This window comes from Mixophyes fleayi, chromosome 2 (genome assembly GCF_038048845.1).
Source record: "Mixophyes fleayi isolate aMixFle1 chromosome 2, aMixFle1.hap1, whole genome shotgun sequence".
NCBI classification, from domain to species: Eukaryota; Metazoa; Chordata; class Amphibia; order Anura; family Limnodynastidae; genus Mixophyes; species Mixophyes fleayi.
Genome location: NC_134403.1, coordinates 297,306,004 through 297,325,636, shown reverse-complemented (window position 1 = coordinate 297,325,636; position 19,633 = coordinate 297,306,004). Strand labels below are relative to the sequence as shown.

The following is a 19,633-nucleotide window of genomic DNA, read 5'->3' as shown; positions in this document are numbered from 1 at the left end:
AAACCATGTTACAATGCAAGGGGTGCAAATTAGTATTCTGTTTTGCACATAAGTTAAATACTGACTGTTTTTTCATGTAGCACACAAATATCAACTTTAAATTTCAGTGTACAAATAAGTATTTGTGTGCTACATGAAAAAAGTCAGTATTTAACTTATGTGCAAAACAGAAAACTAGTTTGCACCCCTTGCATTGTAACATGGTTTTGTCCAGGAGGCTTAAATAAGACATTTCTTAATTTAAGATCCTTAATGAATCAGGCCCCAGGCCATGATCGTTCCCAGTTATCTGTATGGTCCACTGTAATTTTCAAAGTTGCAATGAAAAAATTCTATAGTTTAAGACAGTTACCCGCATAACCTGTTTGGATGGGTGCAGTGAAAGCTGTCAGACATGATTTAACAATGCCTCATTGTATTGTCTCGTAATATTGAAGTTGCCAGGAAAGGACAACACCCAAGTATTGTTTGTTAATGACTTTACTACTTTTAGGGAATATTGTAGTATTCTCGCTTAAATTTTTCTTTATGTCAGGTTTATACATTGTTGACAACACATCATAATATTCTCATTGCATCATTAATACTTCACCAGTGTTAGTAATGTTGATTTAGAGACATTTTTCAAATCATGTGTGGCAAAGAAGACTGCCTACTAATGTGCCTTCATTCTATTATTTTTAACCAAGAAAAAAATGTTAATATTAGATATATTTCATTGCAGGATTGTGGAGATAGAGGACAACAGAGATCTGCCAGCAGTAAAGGAGCAGACTGCGTATGATAACAAATGGAAGGTGTCCAGCAAACCTGTATCTGAAGTACCAGATACAGTAAATGTATCTCAACAAAGCAGAGCGAGATCAGAAACACTGCCAAATGATTACAGATTTCTAAATGACAATGTGATGTTAGGGACCCGAGATATTGGCTATTCAGCTATCCCTATTTCAGAAACTCAGTCTGGCAGTAAGTATTCCTCCCAGTCAGGAGAAGGAAATCAAAGGCAAGATCCACCATCTGTGAATAAGAAACGTGGACCAGCTCCCCAAAGACCGCCGCCTCCAAAACTAGATAAGTACTGGCGGCTGACTGACTCCACGTCTTCTCTTGCTGCATCAACAGAATCTTTGCTGAAGACTGTCCTACCACAATCCCCTAACACCCTGGATGTAGTTAAACCTCAGACAACACCTGTCCACAGTCCTGGGGTGCCTTCAGATAAACATTTAAATGTACATTTGCATAATCCTCCACTTTCTGGGTCATCAGAGAATGTGAGCCAGCACCTAGACAAGAAGTACATTAGTTCCGAGTCTGAAGTGTCCTCAAAGCCGTATCTGCAAAAGCCTGGGATGGAACCATCAAGATCACCTTCTCCTCAATTTGCTCCACAAAAACTTACAGATAAACCTCCGCTTCTGGTTCAGGATGAAAACATGGCCAGGTAGTAGTTTTCTAAATAGCAAGCTAAGCATTAAAGGTTTTCTTTTGTTCTTGTTTTCTAGTAAGGTTCTTTTAAATAGGAAATGTTCGGGCGGGTTCTGAATTTCTATATCTACCAGACTGCTCATACATAATAAACCCTTTTTTTGAATAATTTCCTATTTTATTAAAAAAAACTGATTAATTGTTGGGTGCAAAGACAGATTTTTCAAGCTAAGAAAAGTATTTAAATAGCATGCAAGGCATTCAATAAAACAAACTTGTCAGCCAAGATTCAAGAGATACTTACATATCCCAACCTTAGTGTCTGAAATAACTAGATGTTCCAGGCATAGTGACCTGGAGAACGTTGAATATCAGTGATAGATGGTGTGTATTAGTGTGTTTATTATTCTTCAAAGAGAACCTAATTCCTGCATGTGTTGCTTCTATTAACAGCGGGTATCTGCTATATCATATCTACCATTTTTAACAATCTTGACACATGGTCATAATCCTGAGCCCCTAAACCAGAGTTTCGGTCTATCTTGGCAAGCCCCAATCCAACCAGTAGTAGAGTATGAGGGAGGACAGTGTAGAACAAATCTCGACAATAAAATCCCGTTGTCACTAAATTATTAGTTTTACAGAGGAGCAAACTTATTACCTTTAGGAATGTCATATCTGTTTAAATATTACATATATTGCGGTGTCAATAAATGAGCAAATCTTTGAACTACTTACGGCTATTTGGTCACTGCTGCACAAGTAATATTATTTTCTTGCTGCGACACTGACAGATGCTTTGTACCAATGTTATAGGCTACACGGGACAAAAAGGTGTTGCAGCATATCGCATGATAATTTTGTCAGTGAGAGTCACTGTTTGCAAACTGTACTTTGGTACTGTTTAATCCTAGCAGTGGACACGTGGCAGCTCGCTCTTATATAAATAAAAGAGGTGATGTATAGTGGATGTTTACATAACATGTGTTGAACATGAAATTAAACTTGATCTAAAAATTAGGATATAGCCATTTTCTGTGTTCAGTAAATGTTCTTTACAATGGAATCAAGTTTCTAATGAATTAATACGGGTTCAGTCATGCCTCACTTATTTTAATACTTATTTTTATATAACCTATATCATTATGTTCCCAGATCATGAGCTTATAAAATATCGGGGAGTACAGGGAGACCACGTGGCTTGTCCAAGATGACAAGCTGCTAATACTGAGATTTCCACTGGTCTCCAGCAAGTCTGCCTTTGTCATTGGTAGGCAAGGAATTTAAATACTGGCCTACTTCCCATCACTAGTTCCCAGTGCATTGGTAGGCTGTATTCTTGTGAATAATTGTTAAGCCCATATAGCAACTTACCTTCACTAGGAGCATTTTAAATGTGATTGAGTGTGTGCAGAAAAAGGGCTGCAGTACACAGACATTTCACAATATCTTGTGGTCTTCTAAAGGCATGTAATCCTCTCATAGTGTCACATTACGTTCAATAGGAAATGTAGTTTCTCTGACACAAGGGGGCTGATTTTTACCTATAAGAGCGCTCCAAACAATCTGCTATGTTAAATGGACTCTTTGTGCTCCTGACATTTAGGGACTTTTGGGATTTTTCAATTCCAATGCACACATTGTGTTAAAAAGCTAATATTATAGATTGAATTGGCATTATTGATCCCTTCATTTTAGTGGTTCTAACCTTTGTTTATCTATATTGTGGTCCAGACTGTCTTGTGAGTCATAATCCATAGTCATGATCAACAGATCTTTTCAACAGCTTTACTGTTGAAAAGAAATGTAGTTTTCCAGTGATAATGGAGACCCACCAAAATTCCTTCAGAAGTTGAATTTTGGTACCTGACCCTGAGGCTAAAAGACCCCCCAGTCTGTCTCAACAAAATTACCATAATGTTCTGTATGCTAAAATACGTATCATGGGTGAATACAGATCATGCATAGCCAGAGTGGATTGACTAGCCATTCCTGCTATGTACTGCTAAAAAGTCCAATAGAATAATTTGTGTAGTTCATTTCTGAAGAAAAATAATATCAGCCTATTCATTGCTGCAAAACTAAGTTATATATCTTATAGTCTGTCCATGGTTTGACCCTTTGGCTTTTTTCAAACTAGTATTTTTTGCAATTGTATTTTTAGAAGGAAACAAAGAAAGCTGATTCTGAAACATGTCGGTTTAGATTTTAGTTATGCTGCCATGTAATTTTATAGAACACAAAAACATAGTATTTAGGTCTTACAACATCTAAACTATGTTTAAGCTCAGCCTGTGGATTCATTTCTAAATCCAAAATATCCACACAACACTAGCATAAAGCTTATTTTTATACAATTTTGTAAAAAAAAAAAAAAAAAAAAAAAAAAAGGGAAAACAAGCTCACTCATCTTTATATTTTACATTTTATTTTCAGAATTGAAAGACTTATAGACAACACAAAAGTGAAGATGGTCCCCATTAAAATTGTCCATTCTGAAAGCCATGCAGAGAAGGAAAGCAGGAACAATTTGCTCAGTGCCATTGAGCCGCTTGCCTTACCCACTGGTCTTGCCAAGGACCAACTCAAAACTCTCAGTACACCTGAGCAATCCTATTCCCGTTTCTGCGCTTATACAAGGCATGGCCCAGGCCCAGAAGACCAGTCGAGAGACACAGACAGTCAATCAGTCCTGGAACTTGTTGAGAACACAAAAGAGAGGGCAGTCTCCTCACTCCCAGCTGTTAATTCAAAAAGCAAAGATTTGATTTATGCTGACTTGAAGTCTGAGGAACTGATGAGAGAAATTGTAGGAAAAGATAAGTCTCTTGCAGATATTTTAGGTCCTAATGCCAAAATGATGACCACAATGGACCTTATGGAAGGAATATTTAGAAAGGATGAACATCTTCTTGAAGAAGCTCAGCAACGTAGGAAGCTGAATCCAAAAGTCCCATCTCCAAGACCTCCAGATGAAAAGTATGTAGCCATAAGATCACATGTTTAAAATGGAATTAAACCATAAATAAGGGTTATATTACACTTTTAAGAACATTGATGATTTACACCTCTTGAAAGTTACAAATTTGTATCTATCAATTTGGATTAGTCCTACATTTTCAGTTTTTGCTTACTGGGAAATGATGTGATCCCAGAGTGGATGATCTTAGGATATATGTGTTTTTGCATATATAGATACAAACAGGTATACAATCTCTTGCTGGTACAAAGACTATGGGCTTCCATTTAAACACAGGTTTCCCTGAGACATTTTTCAAGTTTTTGCAATTTGAAAATAATTTAAGTGAAATAGTGTTTTTTGCTCAAAAAAAGGCAAAGTGGGGATTTTATGACAATGTCATACTTACTGACACATAAGAGTAGATTTGGATGGATGTATTGTTTTTTTAGCATATCTGTTGCACTATGATCCTATTACACTTGTCCATTTACAGAAGTTCTAAAAAGAAGAAGAAAACACTTTTAGGGGCATATTCAATTCTCGGCGGAAAATCTCGCGGTCCGCGCATGATTACCGTAAACACGATTACCGTTATTACGGTAATCGTGCGCGGAAAAACAGTTAATACGGTAATTTACTCGCTGGATTTCAGCTCGCAGCTCCCTGAGCCGCGAGCTGAAATCCAGCTACATATTACCGTATTAACTGTACTCCTTTTTTCCGCGGCGCGGAAAGACAACAATTGAATGTGCCCATTAAACTCCAGTGAGCATTTTTTTCAGAATACACAGCTCACAGACCTGGATACATTTTAGTATTACTTTTTTTTCAGTTTTAAAAATATATAGACCTATTTTGAAAAGCTGGCAATGTTTGGGGGTGAAGCCAGTTATTCAACCTAATAAAAAAATTTTTTAATACACTGAATTCTGAGGCCATTAGAGGTTAAAAGGGGTGTAGATTGTGCTTCTATGTTTACAAACACCCTAATTCCAGAAAGTAGTTGGGCCAGCCCTTTCGTCATAGATCTCTCAGGCTCGCTCTGAAAAATAAATACCACTGGAAGCTGTCTGTAACATCCTGCTTATTGTTCCCAACACTCTCATTTGCTAATAACGTTGGGCAAGAAACAGTATAGAAACACTGTGTGACACTATTAACAAATCCGAGCATGTACTGTGAATGGAAGGACATGCTGTACCCAGGCACCAGATTAGAGGTCTGCGTCAAACACCAGTGTCGGACTGGGGCATGAAGGGCCCACCAGGGGACAGCAACGCTAGGGGCCCACCAGAGGGGGTGTGGCCAACCATCAAAGAGGTGAGACCAGACACTAGAGGGGGAGTGGTCAGCCCACAAAGGACAGCTAGCACAATAGTGTAGTATATAAAGAATGCAGTGTGTATAAAGAGTACAGTCTTGATCTACACCTTAGATTGGGCAGAACAGTCACCAAAAATCGGGATTATCCCACTAGTCCAGACTTAACTAATCTGTGGCACTCCAGGTGTTGTGAAACTACAAGCCTCAGCATGCTTTACCAATATATAGCAGCCTATTGCTGGAAGGGTATGCTGGGACTTGTAGTTTCACAAAACCTGGAGTGCCACAGGTTAGCCAAGCCTGCACTAGACTCAGAACATTTGACAGACTGTCCTACCTGTTGTTGTCACCACCTGTGGCTGCTGGTTTCTTTAGCTGCGGCTTGTCTGGATCCTGGAATGTTGAGGGGTCCTATTTGGAAAAAATAATGGGTACATTTAGAAAATTCCAACCAGCCCCGGTGCTAAATCAATAGGACCCACATTTAATACTTAGGACTTCCTCCAGCCCCAACATAAAAGTAATAGTATTCCCATTTAATAAACCTATTTCCCTCCCAACAGACAGCCCCTGCAATAAATTAATCACATTTACATATAATAAATATACCTATTTCCTGCAACCGTCACTGCCATTAAATAATTCATATTCACATTTAATAAATATACCTCATGCTCCTCAAACTCAGCCCAACATTCAATTAATAGCGCCCAAACCACCCCATCTTAAATTAATAGTCCCCACTATAAAATTAAATTGCCCCATCTTCACCCTACAAAGAAAATAGCACCCATTATTTAGCCATCACCTACCACACACACATTACATTGCCACAAGCCCGTTGTGCCATCACACACACATTACTGCGCCCCTTCATCACCATGATGTGCCTCCTTATAATCACACTGCACCCTCCATGCTGCTTTTGCTCCACCCTTCTCCTGGCTCCCCTTCACACACTGCCATACTGTCTGTGCTCCCCCTTCACTTTGCCATGCTCCCCCTTCACTCTGCCATGCTCCCCCTTTACTCTGCCATGCTCCCCCTTCTCTGTTCCATGCTCCCCCTTCTCTGTTCCATACTCCCCCTTCTCTGTTCCATGCTCCCCCTTCTCTGTTCCATGCTCCCACTTCTCTGTTCCATACTCCTATTTCTGTTCCATACTCCTATTTCTGTTCCATACTCCTATTTCTGTTCCTGTTCCATACTCCTATTTCTGTTCCATACTCCTATTTCTGTTCCATGCTCCCCTATCACTTACCTTTTCTATCTGCTTCTTCCTTTTCTTCTCCTCTGTCTTGCCGGCGCTCCTCACTGAATGTCGGGCGTGATGACGTCACGCCCGGCATTCAGTGCGAACGGAGCCGGCGCTGCGGTCACGTGAGGTTTGTTTTTTGTTGGTTTTTTTTTACTATTAAAATTTCTAGCTCCCCCCACCAACGAAGAGGGGAGCGATTCAGGGCCTACCGGTGGATAGTCCGGTCCACCGGCGGGCCAGTCCGACCCTGTCAAACACTAACCCATCAGATTGAAGGTCTGCTTTAAACACAATCCCACCAGATTGGAGGTCTGCTTTAAACACAAGCAGCCAGATTGGAGGTCTGCTTTAAACACTAGCCAACAGATTGTCAGTCTCCTTTGTACAATTGTACTGTAATTACTGAATGCAGAGGGGAAGAGAGTGGTGCTCTGGCTAACAGGATATTGGGGAGGCCCGTGATTTCTAATGCTAGCCCTGATCACCTAAAGAATAGCACCAGTGTAGAAGGACATGATTTCTATTGATTTTCAATCCTTTACTATCTTTTGCTGAAGTGTTTATTTTGGCCATCTGGAGCTTTGTAGCGAGCACATGACAGAGTGTATAGTTAGGATTACAATTCAATAGTTTAAAAGGATGATTATCAGTACTTATTACGCCAACTGTTAACAGTTATTTCCATATGTATAGTATATGCTGAAAAAGCCATAATTGAAGTTAATCATTAGCTAAGCTGATCACAAATATCTGATATTTCTCCTGGCTCACAATATGTTGCAAACTATTGTATTTAATTAAGTGTATATTTCTGTAGCTATGTGTCAAATAAAGTAGAAAAATGGTATTTTGTTATATCACTTATCTGCTGTTTTATTTTTTTTTGTCTGTTTCTTATTTGTATTAGTTTTTATGTATACATACATATGCATTTATGTTTATGAGAAGCAGACCCAAATAATCAAGTCAGATCAAGACACGATTTTGTGCAAAATCTATGTTCTATTACTTCAGCAAATACAGTGAACTCTCTCTTGTGATTATCCAACAGAAAAGAGGATCAGAATATGGCAGCAGTCTCTCTGACAACCAGTTCTACCTACTACAGCACGTCTGTAGCCAAAGCTGAGCTCCTCATTAAGATGAAAGACATGCAGGAGCAGGACCACATTGAGGAGAACTCCGAGGACGAGCTGGACCACAACCTATTTGAGAAAAAGGTAACACTTGGAACGTGCATTGAAATATGTTTATTTCTAATTTATTGTTTTTTTATTTAAAAATATCAAGCATTTAAAAATCCAGGTTTTTTTTTTTTGTAAAGTAACTTTACTACTCCCACACTGGCTTCTTCATAGTCAAGTATAGGTCTGGAAGGCTTAGGGATTTTATTGTATTACAGTTGCTTATAATGTTCATACATAACAGGATTGCTTTCTCCTGGTCCAAAATGAAATTGAAAAAAAATAAAAAATAGAACAACCTTATACCTGTCTAGCTGTAATTATATATAAATCAGAGCCCCTTTATAATGGTGTGAAACTTTTGCCCATCACCTCACAAGACAATTGACACAGTGCTTTCTTTCCTCATAATGACCAACATGCTCTCACATGTCTGCATCACCTGCTATTCCCTAGGAGTGAGAGCAAAGCCCCTATGGAACAACCTATTTTTCTAGAAGTGCCCCCAACTCATATTATGCACCACAGTGCCCCCAGTTCATACTATGCCACAGTAGTAGTGACTCCAGTTCATATTATGCTACACAATAGTGTCCCCAGTTAATTGTATACCACTCAGTAGTGCCCCAAGTTCATATTATTCCACACAGTATTGTCCCCACTCACCACTCTGGTCCCAGCGAGTCCAGAGCTCTTCAGTTCCACAGAGGAACATGGAAGGATCTGTAGCGGCTGAGCATGCACAGCAACTCTGCTTTGGCTGTCTTGTATATATTGTGGTTGCTCTAAAGAAGCAGCCGCAGAGTGACTGTTGTGAATGGACCATGCGTGCCCCCATCTTAATTTGGCTGTACATTAGGGTGTGTCTAGGCACCCGCCACATTATGTGAACATGCTTATGCTTGTAGCGGCTAACATAACCGCTGCTATTAGATTCAGATTGCACAGGATATAGTAATGCTGACTAGGAGGGCCAGTCCAGTTTCCTTTCACTTTTAAGGCTCTTAATGCACATAGTCCAGTGTACTGGCATACATATAGTCATGGCCACAGACTGGTCTGGTGAGCTATAGATTTATAGGCTACTAAATGCCTTCCTTTCATCAAACACTGAGACTGAAGGAGAATCTTTATTGATGTAATGGGGTGAAACTGGAACAAGAGATATCAAATTTACGATCTGATATTATACACATAGATTCATACTTAAATGCTTATAGTATAATATGAATGCTTTATATGTACATAGATAACTGGAATAGAACATTTCTAAGAGAATGCATAGCTAGCATGGCCTGAGGAAGTGAGATGTCTGATCATCTGACATGTAACAGCATAAGGACACCAATTATGCATAACAGCAATGCTTCCACGAGGCAAAGACTTATTAAATCAGTGAAAACAATACAATAGATAAGATTTACTAACGTCATGACAACATTAATCTGATCCTGTTGACCACATACACAGGGCATTAAAATGATTAATTACTTTGTCAGTGCACTTCTCATGTTCACACCGTATTGCACCTTAATTTGGCCCTCAGTTGGTTTTTGCACCAGGGTCCAGGAACGCGATCTATGCCCCTTCCTCGTGGGGTACGTTTTTGATACAGACCCTGCCAGTGGAAGTTAAAAGTAAAGCGATTGACCACCATTTTACTGGTCAAACATGTTGTATGTTTTTGCAAACCTAAAGTTATTTTATATTTGTTAAATCCTGAAACACTAAGATGCGTTTTGCTGTGGAAACTGGGGATGTTGATCTTTTGAGGAATCCAGGGAACATTTAATATGAGCTGAAATATTTAACGTAATTTGTGGTAGACAAAAAAAGAGCTTTTCAAGATGTTTTCAGTATTCCTTAACTTCCTCTCCAAACTTTTTCCAAGTCCATATTAACTATTTCGCACTGGTTCTGGTAGGTTTGAATACTGGTATTTAGCAGCAATAGATTTATATTAAATTATGGGATCACATTTTCTGAGTTATGCCAAAAAGATGAAAAATAAAGTAACAGTAACACTTTAATAGTAAAGGCGATCATTTTCTTAGGGAGATTTAAGTGTCCTTACATTTAATGTTTTTTTTTCCTAAACTATGTTAATGTTTTCATTAATAACAACACATTGATCTTCTTCTAGGAACGTGTCATTTAGACATTTAAATTCAGATTTAGATCCAGGCCACCCATGTGATTTTAGTTACACAGTCTGTGCAATTAATCAAATTGCACAGACTGTAATGCTCATCCTATACAACCATCATTCAAATGAATCATACAATTAGTGTGTGTGTGTGTGTGTGTGCGCGTGTGTGTGTGCGCGCGCGTGTGTGTGTGTGTGTGCGCCCGCGTGTGTGTGGTGTGTGTGTGTGCCCGCGTGTGTGTGTGTGTGTGTGTGTGTGTGTGTGTGTGTGCCAAACAACCCAAAAAGATTTTTCTCGCATAATCTTTGGAATCATTCCAAAAAAATAAAAAACAAATTAATTACATGAATATTGATAATTATCTGATAGCCAAGATTATTTCCCATTATTTTTCATTTGCCATTGTAAGACAAAGCCGTTTGATAGCACTCATTCATATGTTCATAGTTTAAATATATACAGTGCAGGGGCTGGCTGGAAAATTTTGATCTGGGGGACAAGACTCATCTTAGCAGCCTATTAGGAACATTTTAAAGAAGAAAAATGCAGATAGCCGAGTGACCGGGTGTCCACTTCAGAAACCCATATAGAACTTGATCTTCAAAACAATCATGGTGCTGTTCAGCTCAAGAGAATAGAGTATATAATGGTGTGGTATATAATTATATACAGTATAGCGGTTATTATTATTGTTTTTTTTCCATTTTAATACAGACACGCCCAAGCCCTGTCTAAGGCACAAGGCTTGATGGGAAATAAACAGACTGTAATACTTTCTACATGCAAACAGTTTCCATTCTCCTGCCTGAGTGCGACAGTACAATCTAGATCCTGCTACCACTTACTTCCATTGTTACTATTACTTTACGTTCTTCTGATTGTGGCTATCCTGCTCCTCTTCAGCTCTCCCATCATTGCCACCTTCATAGTCTGATCTACTGGCTGCTCGGCCATCCAAAGGGTGCCATAAACAAGAAGTGTTCTTTCCTTCTACATACAGTGTAGCCAGCAGATCCTTACGCTTAATTGGACAATTGTTTGCAGTGACTCTACCTTGTATCTGTTTGTATCTTCACCTTTAGTTATAAGGTGCGGAGAGGCTGGAATATTAAAAACTTACTTGGCAAGACAGACTTTCCTGACTCCTGCAAAGTGCATATATACACAATTTGCACACTTTACTTTTATACACATTTTACATCAGCGGTTGCTTGTTAATAATAAAGTAATTTGATTAGAAATTTCATACAGGAAAAAGCAGTGGGATTTTGCACTGCTACAACTCTTATGTGAGGTTCCACTCGCACTCCAAGATAAATAACACATTACATTAGAGGTACATCTCTAATGTAATGTGCTTGATTTTACAAAGCATTTGCCAGTGGGTTGCTGTAACAAGAGAAAGTGTCCTCCTCATATTGCAATCTGTACATTTTGATGAGAATGCAGAAACCCTGGGATGTTCAGCCTGCGAGACAAGTAGTGACACTTTGTTTTGTACAAGGGAATTATCCATGTCTCTGCTACAATACATTATAACCTCTGGGCACAAGCCATACTAATTCATCTTGTTACACTGTGTTCCCTCTGAGATGAGCTGCTTGAAATTGCATGGCTTAAATGGAAATCTTCTATTCTAAAGCAGTACTGCAGGATGCATTTTTATGTAATAGTTGTTTATAACTCTCTTGTAAAACTGTGTATAAAATATAAAAGGAACAATAAGTATCTTTTATGAACTGCAAAAGTGTAAACCCACAACACAAATGTTTTTTTGCTTTACAGACTAGGGGCCTGATTCATTAATGATCTTAACTTAAGAAACTTCTTATTTCAGTCTCCTGGACAAAACCATGTTAAAATGCAAGGGGTGCAAATTAGCATTCTGTTTTGCACATAAGTTAAATACTGACTGTTTTTTTCATGTAGCACACAGATATCAACTTTAAATTTCAGTGTACAAATAAGCTATCAAGTATTTGTGTGCTACATGAAAAAACAGTCAGTATTTAACTTATGTGCAAAACAGAATGCTAATTTGCACCCCTTGCATTGTAACATGGTTTTGTCTGAAATAAGAAGTTTCTTAAGTTAAGATCCTTAATGAATCAGATTATTTCAGTTGGATAGCGGGATTGAGGTAATACATTTATAGGGGCATTCAATATTTTGCTGGAGGGTGGCCAATTTAATTTGAAATTTACTTTTCCTGCATTAAAGGTGCCAGAGATCTAGTCTCATCTTTACGTATACAGGACATATTACATCACTTGTCAGTTTTAGGCCGGGGTATGGGACTGAAAAGTTGAAATGAATGACCGTGGTGGTCCTAAATTGGATTGAGTTGGAGCCACTCTTTCCAGCATGCGCATATTCAAACCTAGACACAGATAGATTTTCCAGGGGAAGTAGACATACACATGGAAATGCGTTAGGCTAGCAAATAGCTGTACTTATACACATAAAGAAGCTTTTCAGTTTGTTCTTGATCCTTTAAGTATGAAAGGTTTTTGAATTTCCAAAGTATCATATAATTTTAGTTAATGATAGTGATATAAATACCATTGCACAGAAATTGTTTACTTAATGTGTTACTTGTGCCACAATCTTCTTCTATGTTTTTTAATTTCTGGCTACATAGCTTCTCAGTAACGCTTCAGCAATATGTGTAAGTGATGTATCCTAGGTAATAGGTAGTAAAATGCAAAATGCTGCGTTGCTGTTATAGTTTTGTGTTGGCGTTTAATTTTTAACATGCCACTGAAGTCTCCTTGGTATAGTTGGGATGAGGTGACCATCCCGCTGTCCCATACTGCACCCTAAAAGTCCCGGGCGGCTTCACGTTTAAACTAGGGTGGAGAGAGGGACTGGATCGTCTTAGTGGATCAGGGGTGTGCCCAATAACCTAGTGCAAATGAGGGACACCTAACACAGGCAAGACAGAATCCACTATCTAAAAATTAATGCAATGACATTTAAACAACTCTAAGATAAATTAAACTACACATTCAGTTGTATACTTGTTGGCATGGAGTACTTTTAGCACATTATATTGTACGTTTCCGATTATTGTTGGGTTACTTTTCCAAAGCTTATCATTTTCCATTCAGTTTTTTTTTGCATTTTTAAAATTATGGGGGTAATCTAACAGTAATTTGTGGAATAAACAAAATTATTGATATGCTATTTATCTGTGTTTTTCACAGCAAGCACTGATAGACAGTATCAGTAAGAAGCTGCAGGTTCTCCGGGAAGCTCGAGAAACCCTCTTAGAGGACATCCAGTGTAACAACGCTTTAGGAGAGGAGGTTGAGGTCATTGTGAAAGAGGTCTGCAAAACAAATGAGTTTGACAAGTTCCGAATGTTCATTGGAGATCTAGAGAAAATAGTTAATCTTCTGCTGTCGCTGTCTGGAAGGCTTGCTCGGGTGGAAAATGCCCTTAATAACCTAGATGAAACTGCCTCCTCAGAAGAACGAGTAAGTACTATACAGATAGCAGTGGGAACACTTTCAACAGCATGCAAAACTTGAAACAATTTTCTAGATTTGAAAATGTAGTCTGATGTTTTCCATGTAGGTAAAGGACTCTTTGTGCATATGGTACTTTTATATGGTGAAACACCTAGTGCTTATTAGAGTGTGCTTCTTAATGAAAGCACTTAAATGGATCTGAAACCTACAAATATACAACTTTATACAAGAGTTCAGGATCCATGTTGGGTGCACTATTTTACTTTATATAGTATTTAAATGCTCGTTAGGCTGCACTTTTTACTGAATGCTTCTGAAAGGTATCTGCATGCGAATTACTTTACGTATGAGTTCAGTATCCATTTGGTGTGCATTACTTTTCATTTTTTTGCTAAACACTCCAAATAAAGGAAGAAGGTGAACACAGCCTTCACAAAACACAGGACCTAGTGCTGCCTCTACAAATGCAGCAAAGGGAAATTGTGTTTAGTGCCTTAGGGTAGAGACTAAGAGCTTGTAGCTGGGTACTCAAAAAGTAGAAGTTATATGGCAAAAAAGGAAAGATTTCACAAAAGCCCAGAAATAACTAAAACCAAAGAGTCAAAGAGGAATCACTAATCCTCATAAAAATTTATGTACAATTTAGTGAGTGCATGATTGTTGAACTAAAGACTAGGATATTATTACTATTCTGTATATTATATAATTTTCCTCTTTTGTTTAATACAAAGATCACATGCCTAGGCTCCCTAGGGTTCCTGCAAGGAGCCCTGGACAGCTAACCTTCATCTTTCTAAAGGTATTGGTATTATTGATACCTTTCCATATATATATATCTGGGCTCTCTTCCAAAGTTGAAATCCTTTCTTCAAGTTTTTAAGTAGGGATAGAAGGAGGTTTTTTTAAGTTTTGTCAGGCTACCCTACTTCCTGTAGTTCTTAGAGTATGACCCCACCGTGAGTCTGTTTCCCCCTTATCGTTAAGTAAATAAATCCATGTTGTGATCTTATGGGTTTTTTGTTTTACATCAGTGTTCAATTACTAATATATATATATTTACCAATGACCGCAGAATATGAATGAAACTTTTCAATCCTCATCACATAGATGGGGCTTGAAAAGTTTCTCATATGTATTAAAAAATCAATACAGGAACAGCCGTTCCGATAAACGGCTGCTCCTGTAAAGATTATCACTTACCTTTCACTGAAGTCTTTTCTTCTCCTCCCTGTGTGATGCTGCTCGCCCCTCTTTCAATCCCTGCACGCATGCGCCGACTGGTAAACTCAGCCATGCGCACAGAGATCCCTGTCTGAAGGAACCTGAGGCATGTGATGGAGGGATCATGTGCTGTGCAGCCCTGCTCTTCGGAGCAGAGCTGTTTTCAGTGAAAGTTTTCAATCATGGTAATATACACCAGCTTCAGATGGCGTACATTACCATGATTGAAAACTAAGTATCAGTCATTGATACATAGCGTTACTGAGCACTTCCCATACACTGTTATGGGGAGTGCTCAGTAAAACGATGAGGGAAGCAAAGCAGCAGATATCCGAGATATCTGCTGCAATGCTAGAATAATACATAGTAATTTAGTGGTAAATGCCCAAAAACTGCTGTTTTCGGGGATTTACCTCTAAATTACAGGGGGGGAGATCTTTGATAAATAGGCCCCCAAATATGTATATATATATATATATATATATATGTGTGTGTGTGTATTTTTATATATATATAATTTAATGTATACATGCATAGCAAGAGCAAGACTGCATCAGTAGTTTTTGTTTACAGGAATTATTATTATTATTGTTGATTTAACTAATTTCATGTATTTTGTTATTGGTTTATATTGTATTCATTCTGGGTTCTGCTCCAGTGATGATGTGTTCATGCTCGATGCTTAGTGTCTTTATCCACAGTGGCTGAATACCTAAATACATATAAACTTATCTGAAAAATGAATGGAAATAGTTCAGCATTCCCTGTGTTGAGCTTTTACAGTCTTCTTGCTAATGCAGGCTGTCAGGCAAGTAGGCCTGTCAAGTGGATTTAAACATGCATGTCATGACTTTAAACACTAGGGGACATTTTTAACAACTGTCAATCAGCAGCAATACTAAAATAAAGGAGTGATAAAAAAAAATGTCATGGCAAAAACTGCACATTTATAAAAGCTGGACTTGACACATTTTATATATGCCCTCTGTACCTTACACATAACAAGTTCTATCTGTCAGAAAAGTTGTTTTTTTTAAAATAGTGCTAGTTTTCTATTTGCAAGCTCTCCTAATTAGCTACTGAAGGTCATGTCACTGAAATTCACCCCTGTGTAAATCCATATATGTTAGGCCTGCCAGAGGCAGTAAGATCCCTAGCATCTCGCCAAGTTCTGTGTGTGCATGTATCTACATGAGTATGCGGATAATTGATATAGCAGGGCAACTGATATTTTTTGTCTTGCTGAACATTTATAACAAATTAAAAAAGTAGGTTGTATATTGAGCATTGCTAACCTCTCCTATAACTAAATCCTGTAGTAAAAAAACACAAATGAGCATTTGGCTGATCAGGTTGAGATGCCCCTCTTTATTTCAGTTTGTAAGTCAGATGGCGCAGCTGGGAGTATTTAGTGTAATGCTGTTGGACTTCCCTGAGTGAGTTCTGCAGTACTACTATGACACCCATGGGCTGCAAGGTAGTTTGGTCTTTTATCGTTATTTATCTGGACATTCTCAGATAAATGACATTATGCGTGTCATACTGTGATGATATCTTTTGTATCAGACTAACAATGAGATAGTTGCACATTTGTAAGTTATTGTAGTTTTAATATATGATCTGTTTCTTCAGTAAATGTTAGTTGTTAAGACGTGCTAGGTATTGCTAATGTTGCTAGAGGAATTAAGTATGAGAAGCAAATAATATAGCAGGTTCTACTTTATACATTATGTTCTCTGCACATCATAAACATTTCCCTTATACTTTACTGTTTATTTTGTAGAGAATTATAACTTTTAATTGCCATGCGTTTCTTGTTCTGTTTTAGTATCATGTTAATAATTTGTCTCTTCATATTGTCAGAGGACACTAGTTGAGAAGAGGAAGTTGCTGATAAGGCAGCATGAAGACGCAAAGGAACTGAAGGAGAACTTAGACCGCCGCGAGCGCACTGTTTTCGACATTTTGGCTAGTTACCTCAGTGAGGAAAACCTTGCAGACTATGAGCACTTTGTAAAGATGAAATCTGCACTCATCCTCGAGCAACGGGAGCTGGAAGACAAAATCAAGCTGGGAGAAGAACAACTTAAATGCCTGACCGATAGCCTCCCTTCGGAACGTATCAAGTAGAGAATGGCGGAGCCAAAGCTGGACTTCTGGCCGTCCTTTCCTACGCGTTTCTTAATCTCAACATGTGAAAAGGAGTAGGACCATTTGAGTGGATGTTACACAAATTGAAAAATGCTTCTTGTTAGCAATAATTCTTTGGTTTGATTGGATTATATATATTTAATTTTTCTATTTTATGTTGGACTCTACATGGGACTCCATGCTTTAGATCCATAGGTGTTTCTGTTAGAAATGCAAACTTAAATGTACAATTTGAAATCGTCCGTATAGTGAACTCTGTTACGATATACTGCATGTAGCCATTGTTTTTCTGTTTTATGTATAACATAAAATAATTGTTAAGAAAGCTCTGTAGCACAGTGATAAATCAAACAACCACAAATATGATCTCATTAAAAGTGTTCTACATAACAGCTGCATAATGAATACTTAGGACAATATTTCATTTTTTTCTATCTGACCTCACCCTGCCGCAGTTATTCTGGGGTTTTATTTATCTTCCTGAAAATCTGCTGTTGTCTCAGTTTCTCCTGGAGAAAGCTAATAAGCAATGAAAAATAAATGGTGTCCTTTATATAAATTGTATTTATTATGATGATGCACAGAAAGGATCATCACCATGACATAACACAATTTAAAGGACTGCTGAACACAGCGGTTCTTCTTTTTTAAAAAAACCTCAGATGAATAGTTTATGTATTAGTCTTTCTTGTCTTATTTTCCTTCTTAGCCTGCAGTTCCAACCAGGAAAGAGTCACTAGTGAGTCCTGCTCATGCTATCTGGTCTGTTGGTCAGTCAAGCTGTTTGAAAGGAGAGAGGCCTACACAGTTAATATGAAGCTGGGCAGAGGCCTACACAGTTAATATGAAGCTGGGCAGAGGCCTACACAGTTAATATGAAGCTGGGGAGAGGCCTACACAGTTAATATGAAGCTGGGCAGAGGCCTACACAGTTAATATGAAGCTGGGCAGAGGCCTACACAGTTAATATGAAGCTGGGCAGAGGCCTACACCGTTAATATGAAGCTGGGCAGAGGCCTACACAGTTAATATGAAGCTGGGCAGAGGCCTACACAGTTAATATGAAGCGGGGCAGGGGCCTACACAGTTAATATGAAGCGGGGCAGAGGCCTACACAGTTAATATGAAGCGGGGCAGGGGCCTACACAGTTTATATGAAGCTGGGGAGAGGCCTACACAGTTAATATGAAGCTGGGGAGAGGCCTACACAGTTAATATGAAGCGGGGCAGAGGCCTACACAGTTAATATGAAGCGGGGCAGGGGCCTACACAGTTAATATGAAGCGGGGCAGAGGCCTACACAGTTAATATGAAGCGGGGCAGGGGCCTACACAGTTTATATGAAGCTGGGGAGAGGCCTACACAGTTAATATGAAGCTGGGGAGAGGCCTACACAGTTAATATGAAGCGGGGCAGAGGCCTACACAGTTAATATGAAGCGGGGCAGGGGCCTACACAGTTTATATGAAGCTGGGCAGAGGCCTACACAGTTAATATGAAGCTGGGGAGAGGCCTACACAGTTAATATGAAGCTGTTGTGAGGTAGAAAGAGTAGGACCAATTAACAACCAATGCACAGAAAAGGTTAAAGAGCACTTCCAAGAATGTTCTCTTATATGAGTATATTAAATGTAAATTACATGTCCTCTTAAGATAGGTACACACTACAGGGTTTTTGTCCAATAATCGGCTCAACCAGCCGACCTACGACCACTCGTTCAAAAGTCGGGTCAATGTGTGTAGGGACACGATGGTCGAAAGTCTGCCCAAATTGATACTCCGATACGAAATTGCAATCATTGCTCACGACAACATGGCTGTAAAAAGTCGCTAAAGGGACGTCCGCTCTTCCCTTTAAAACAAGGCTAGTGTGTATGCAGTCCATGGACCGAGCGATCGGACCATCGATCGCATATAAAATCGATTGGTATAAAAAGTTGGTGGAAAATTCTGTAGTGTGTACCCAGCTTAAGATACCTGAATATAGGCAGTAGTCTTTTTCTCCATCTCCTCCACAGGAGATCTCAATGGGAGTTGGTCAAGCATGACAATATTATCAGTGGATTGCTCTCCCCTAAGAATTGTACACACATGTTGTAGTTCTTAAAGGGGTGTCCTCAAAATCATTTTTATATTGTTGTGCTCCTTCTCAGTAGTTTATTATTGAGTGCAGTACCGGATTTGAAATTCCAGTTGTCAGAGTTTCAGATATCTAGATAACATGTAGCCATTGGCTTAATGCCATCTTATACAGCACATGAAAACTGCTCGTTATAAGGCACAAAAGAAAAGCTGTTCTTCGTAGTAACTGAATGTTTTACAAATACATGCCACAGTGATAATGGTGCCATTGTTTTAGTCAGTGTAAATAACTCCACCAAGGCCATCTCATCTCAAGTCATGTATAGAGAAGCAGGATAACAAATTGTAGATCAGGTTGAGGTTACTGCACCTTGTTACTGTTCAGCACTGTGTATAGGTGA

The 19,633-nt window shown here is 38.7% G+C and overlaps 1 protein-coding gene across 5 annotated transcripts in view; it reads left to right on the top strand.

The window, feature by feature from the left end:
* The window catches only part of SHROOM2 (shroom family member 2), a 195,204-nt gene extending 177,649 nt beyond the window's left edge, over positions 1-17,555 (top strand). For all 5 annotated transcript variants that reach the window (XM_075196461.1, XM_075196460.1, XM_075196463.1 and 2 more), the window contains 5 exons: positions 725-1,447; positions 3,868-4,410; positions 8,026-8,194; positions 13,512-13,784; positions 16,863-17,555. In XM_075196461.1, the coding sequence (XP_075052562.1) occupies positions 725-1,447; positions 3,868-4,410; positions 8,026-8,194; positions 13,512-13,784; positions 16,863-17,129 (1,975 nt within the window). In that variant the 3' untranslated portion in view covers positions 17,130-17,555. The remainder of the gene's footprint in view (positions 1-724; positions 1,448-3,867; positions 4,411-8,025; positions 8,195-13,511; positions 13,785-16,862) is intronic.
* Positions 17,556-19,633: the final 2,078 nt, after the last annotated feature.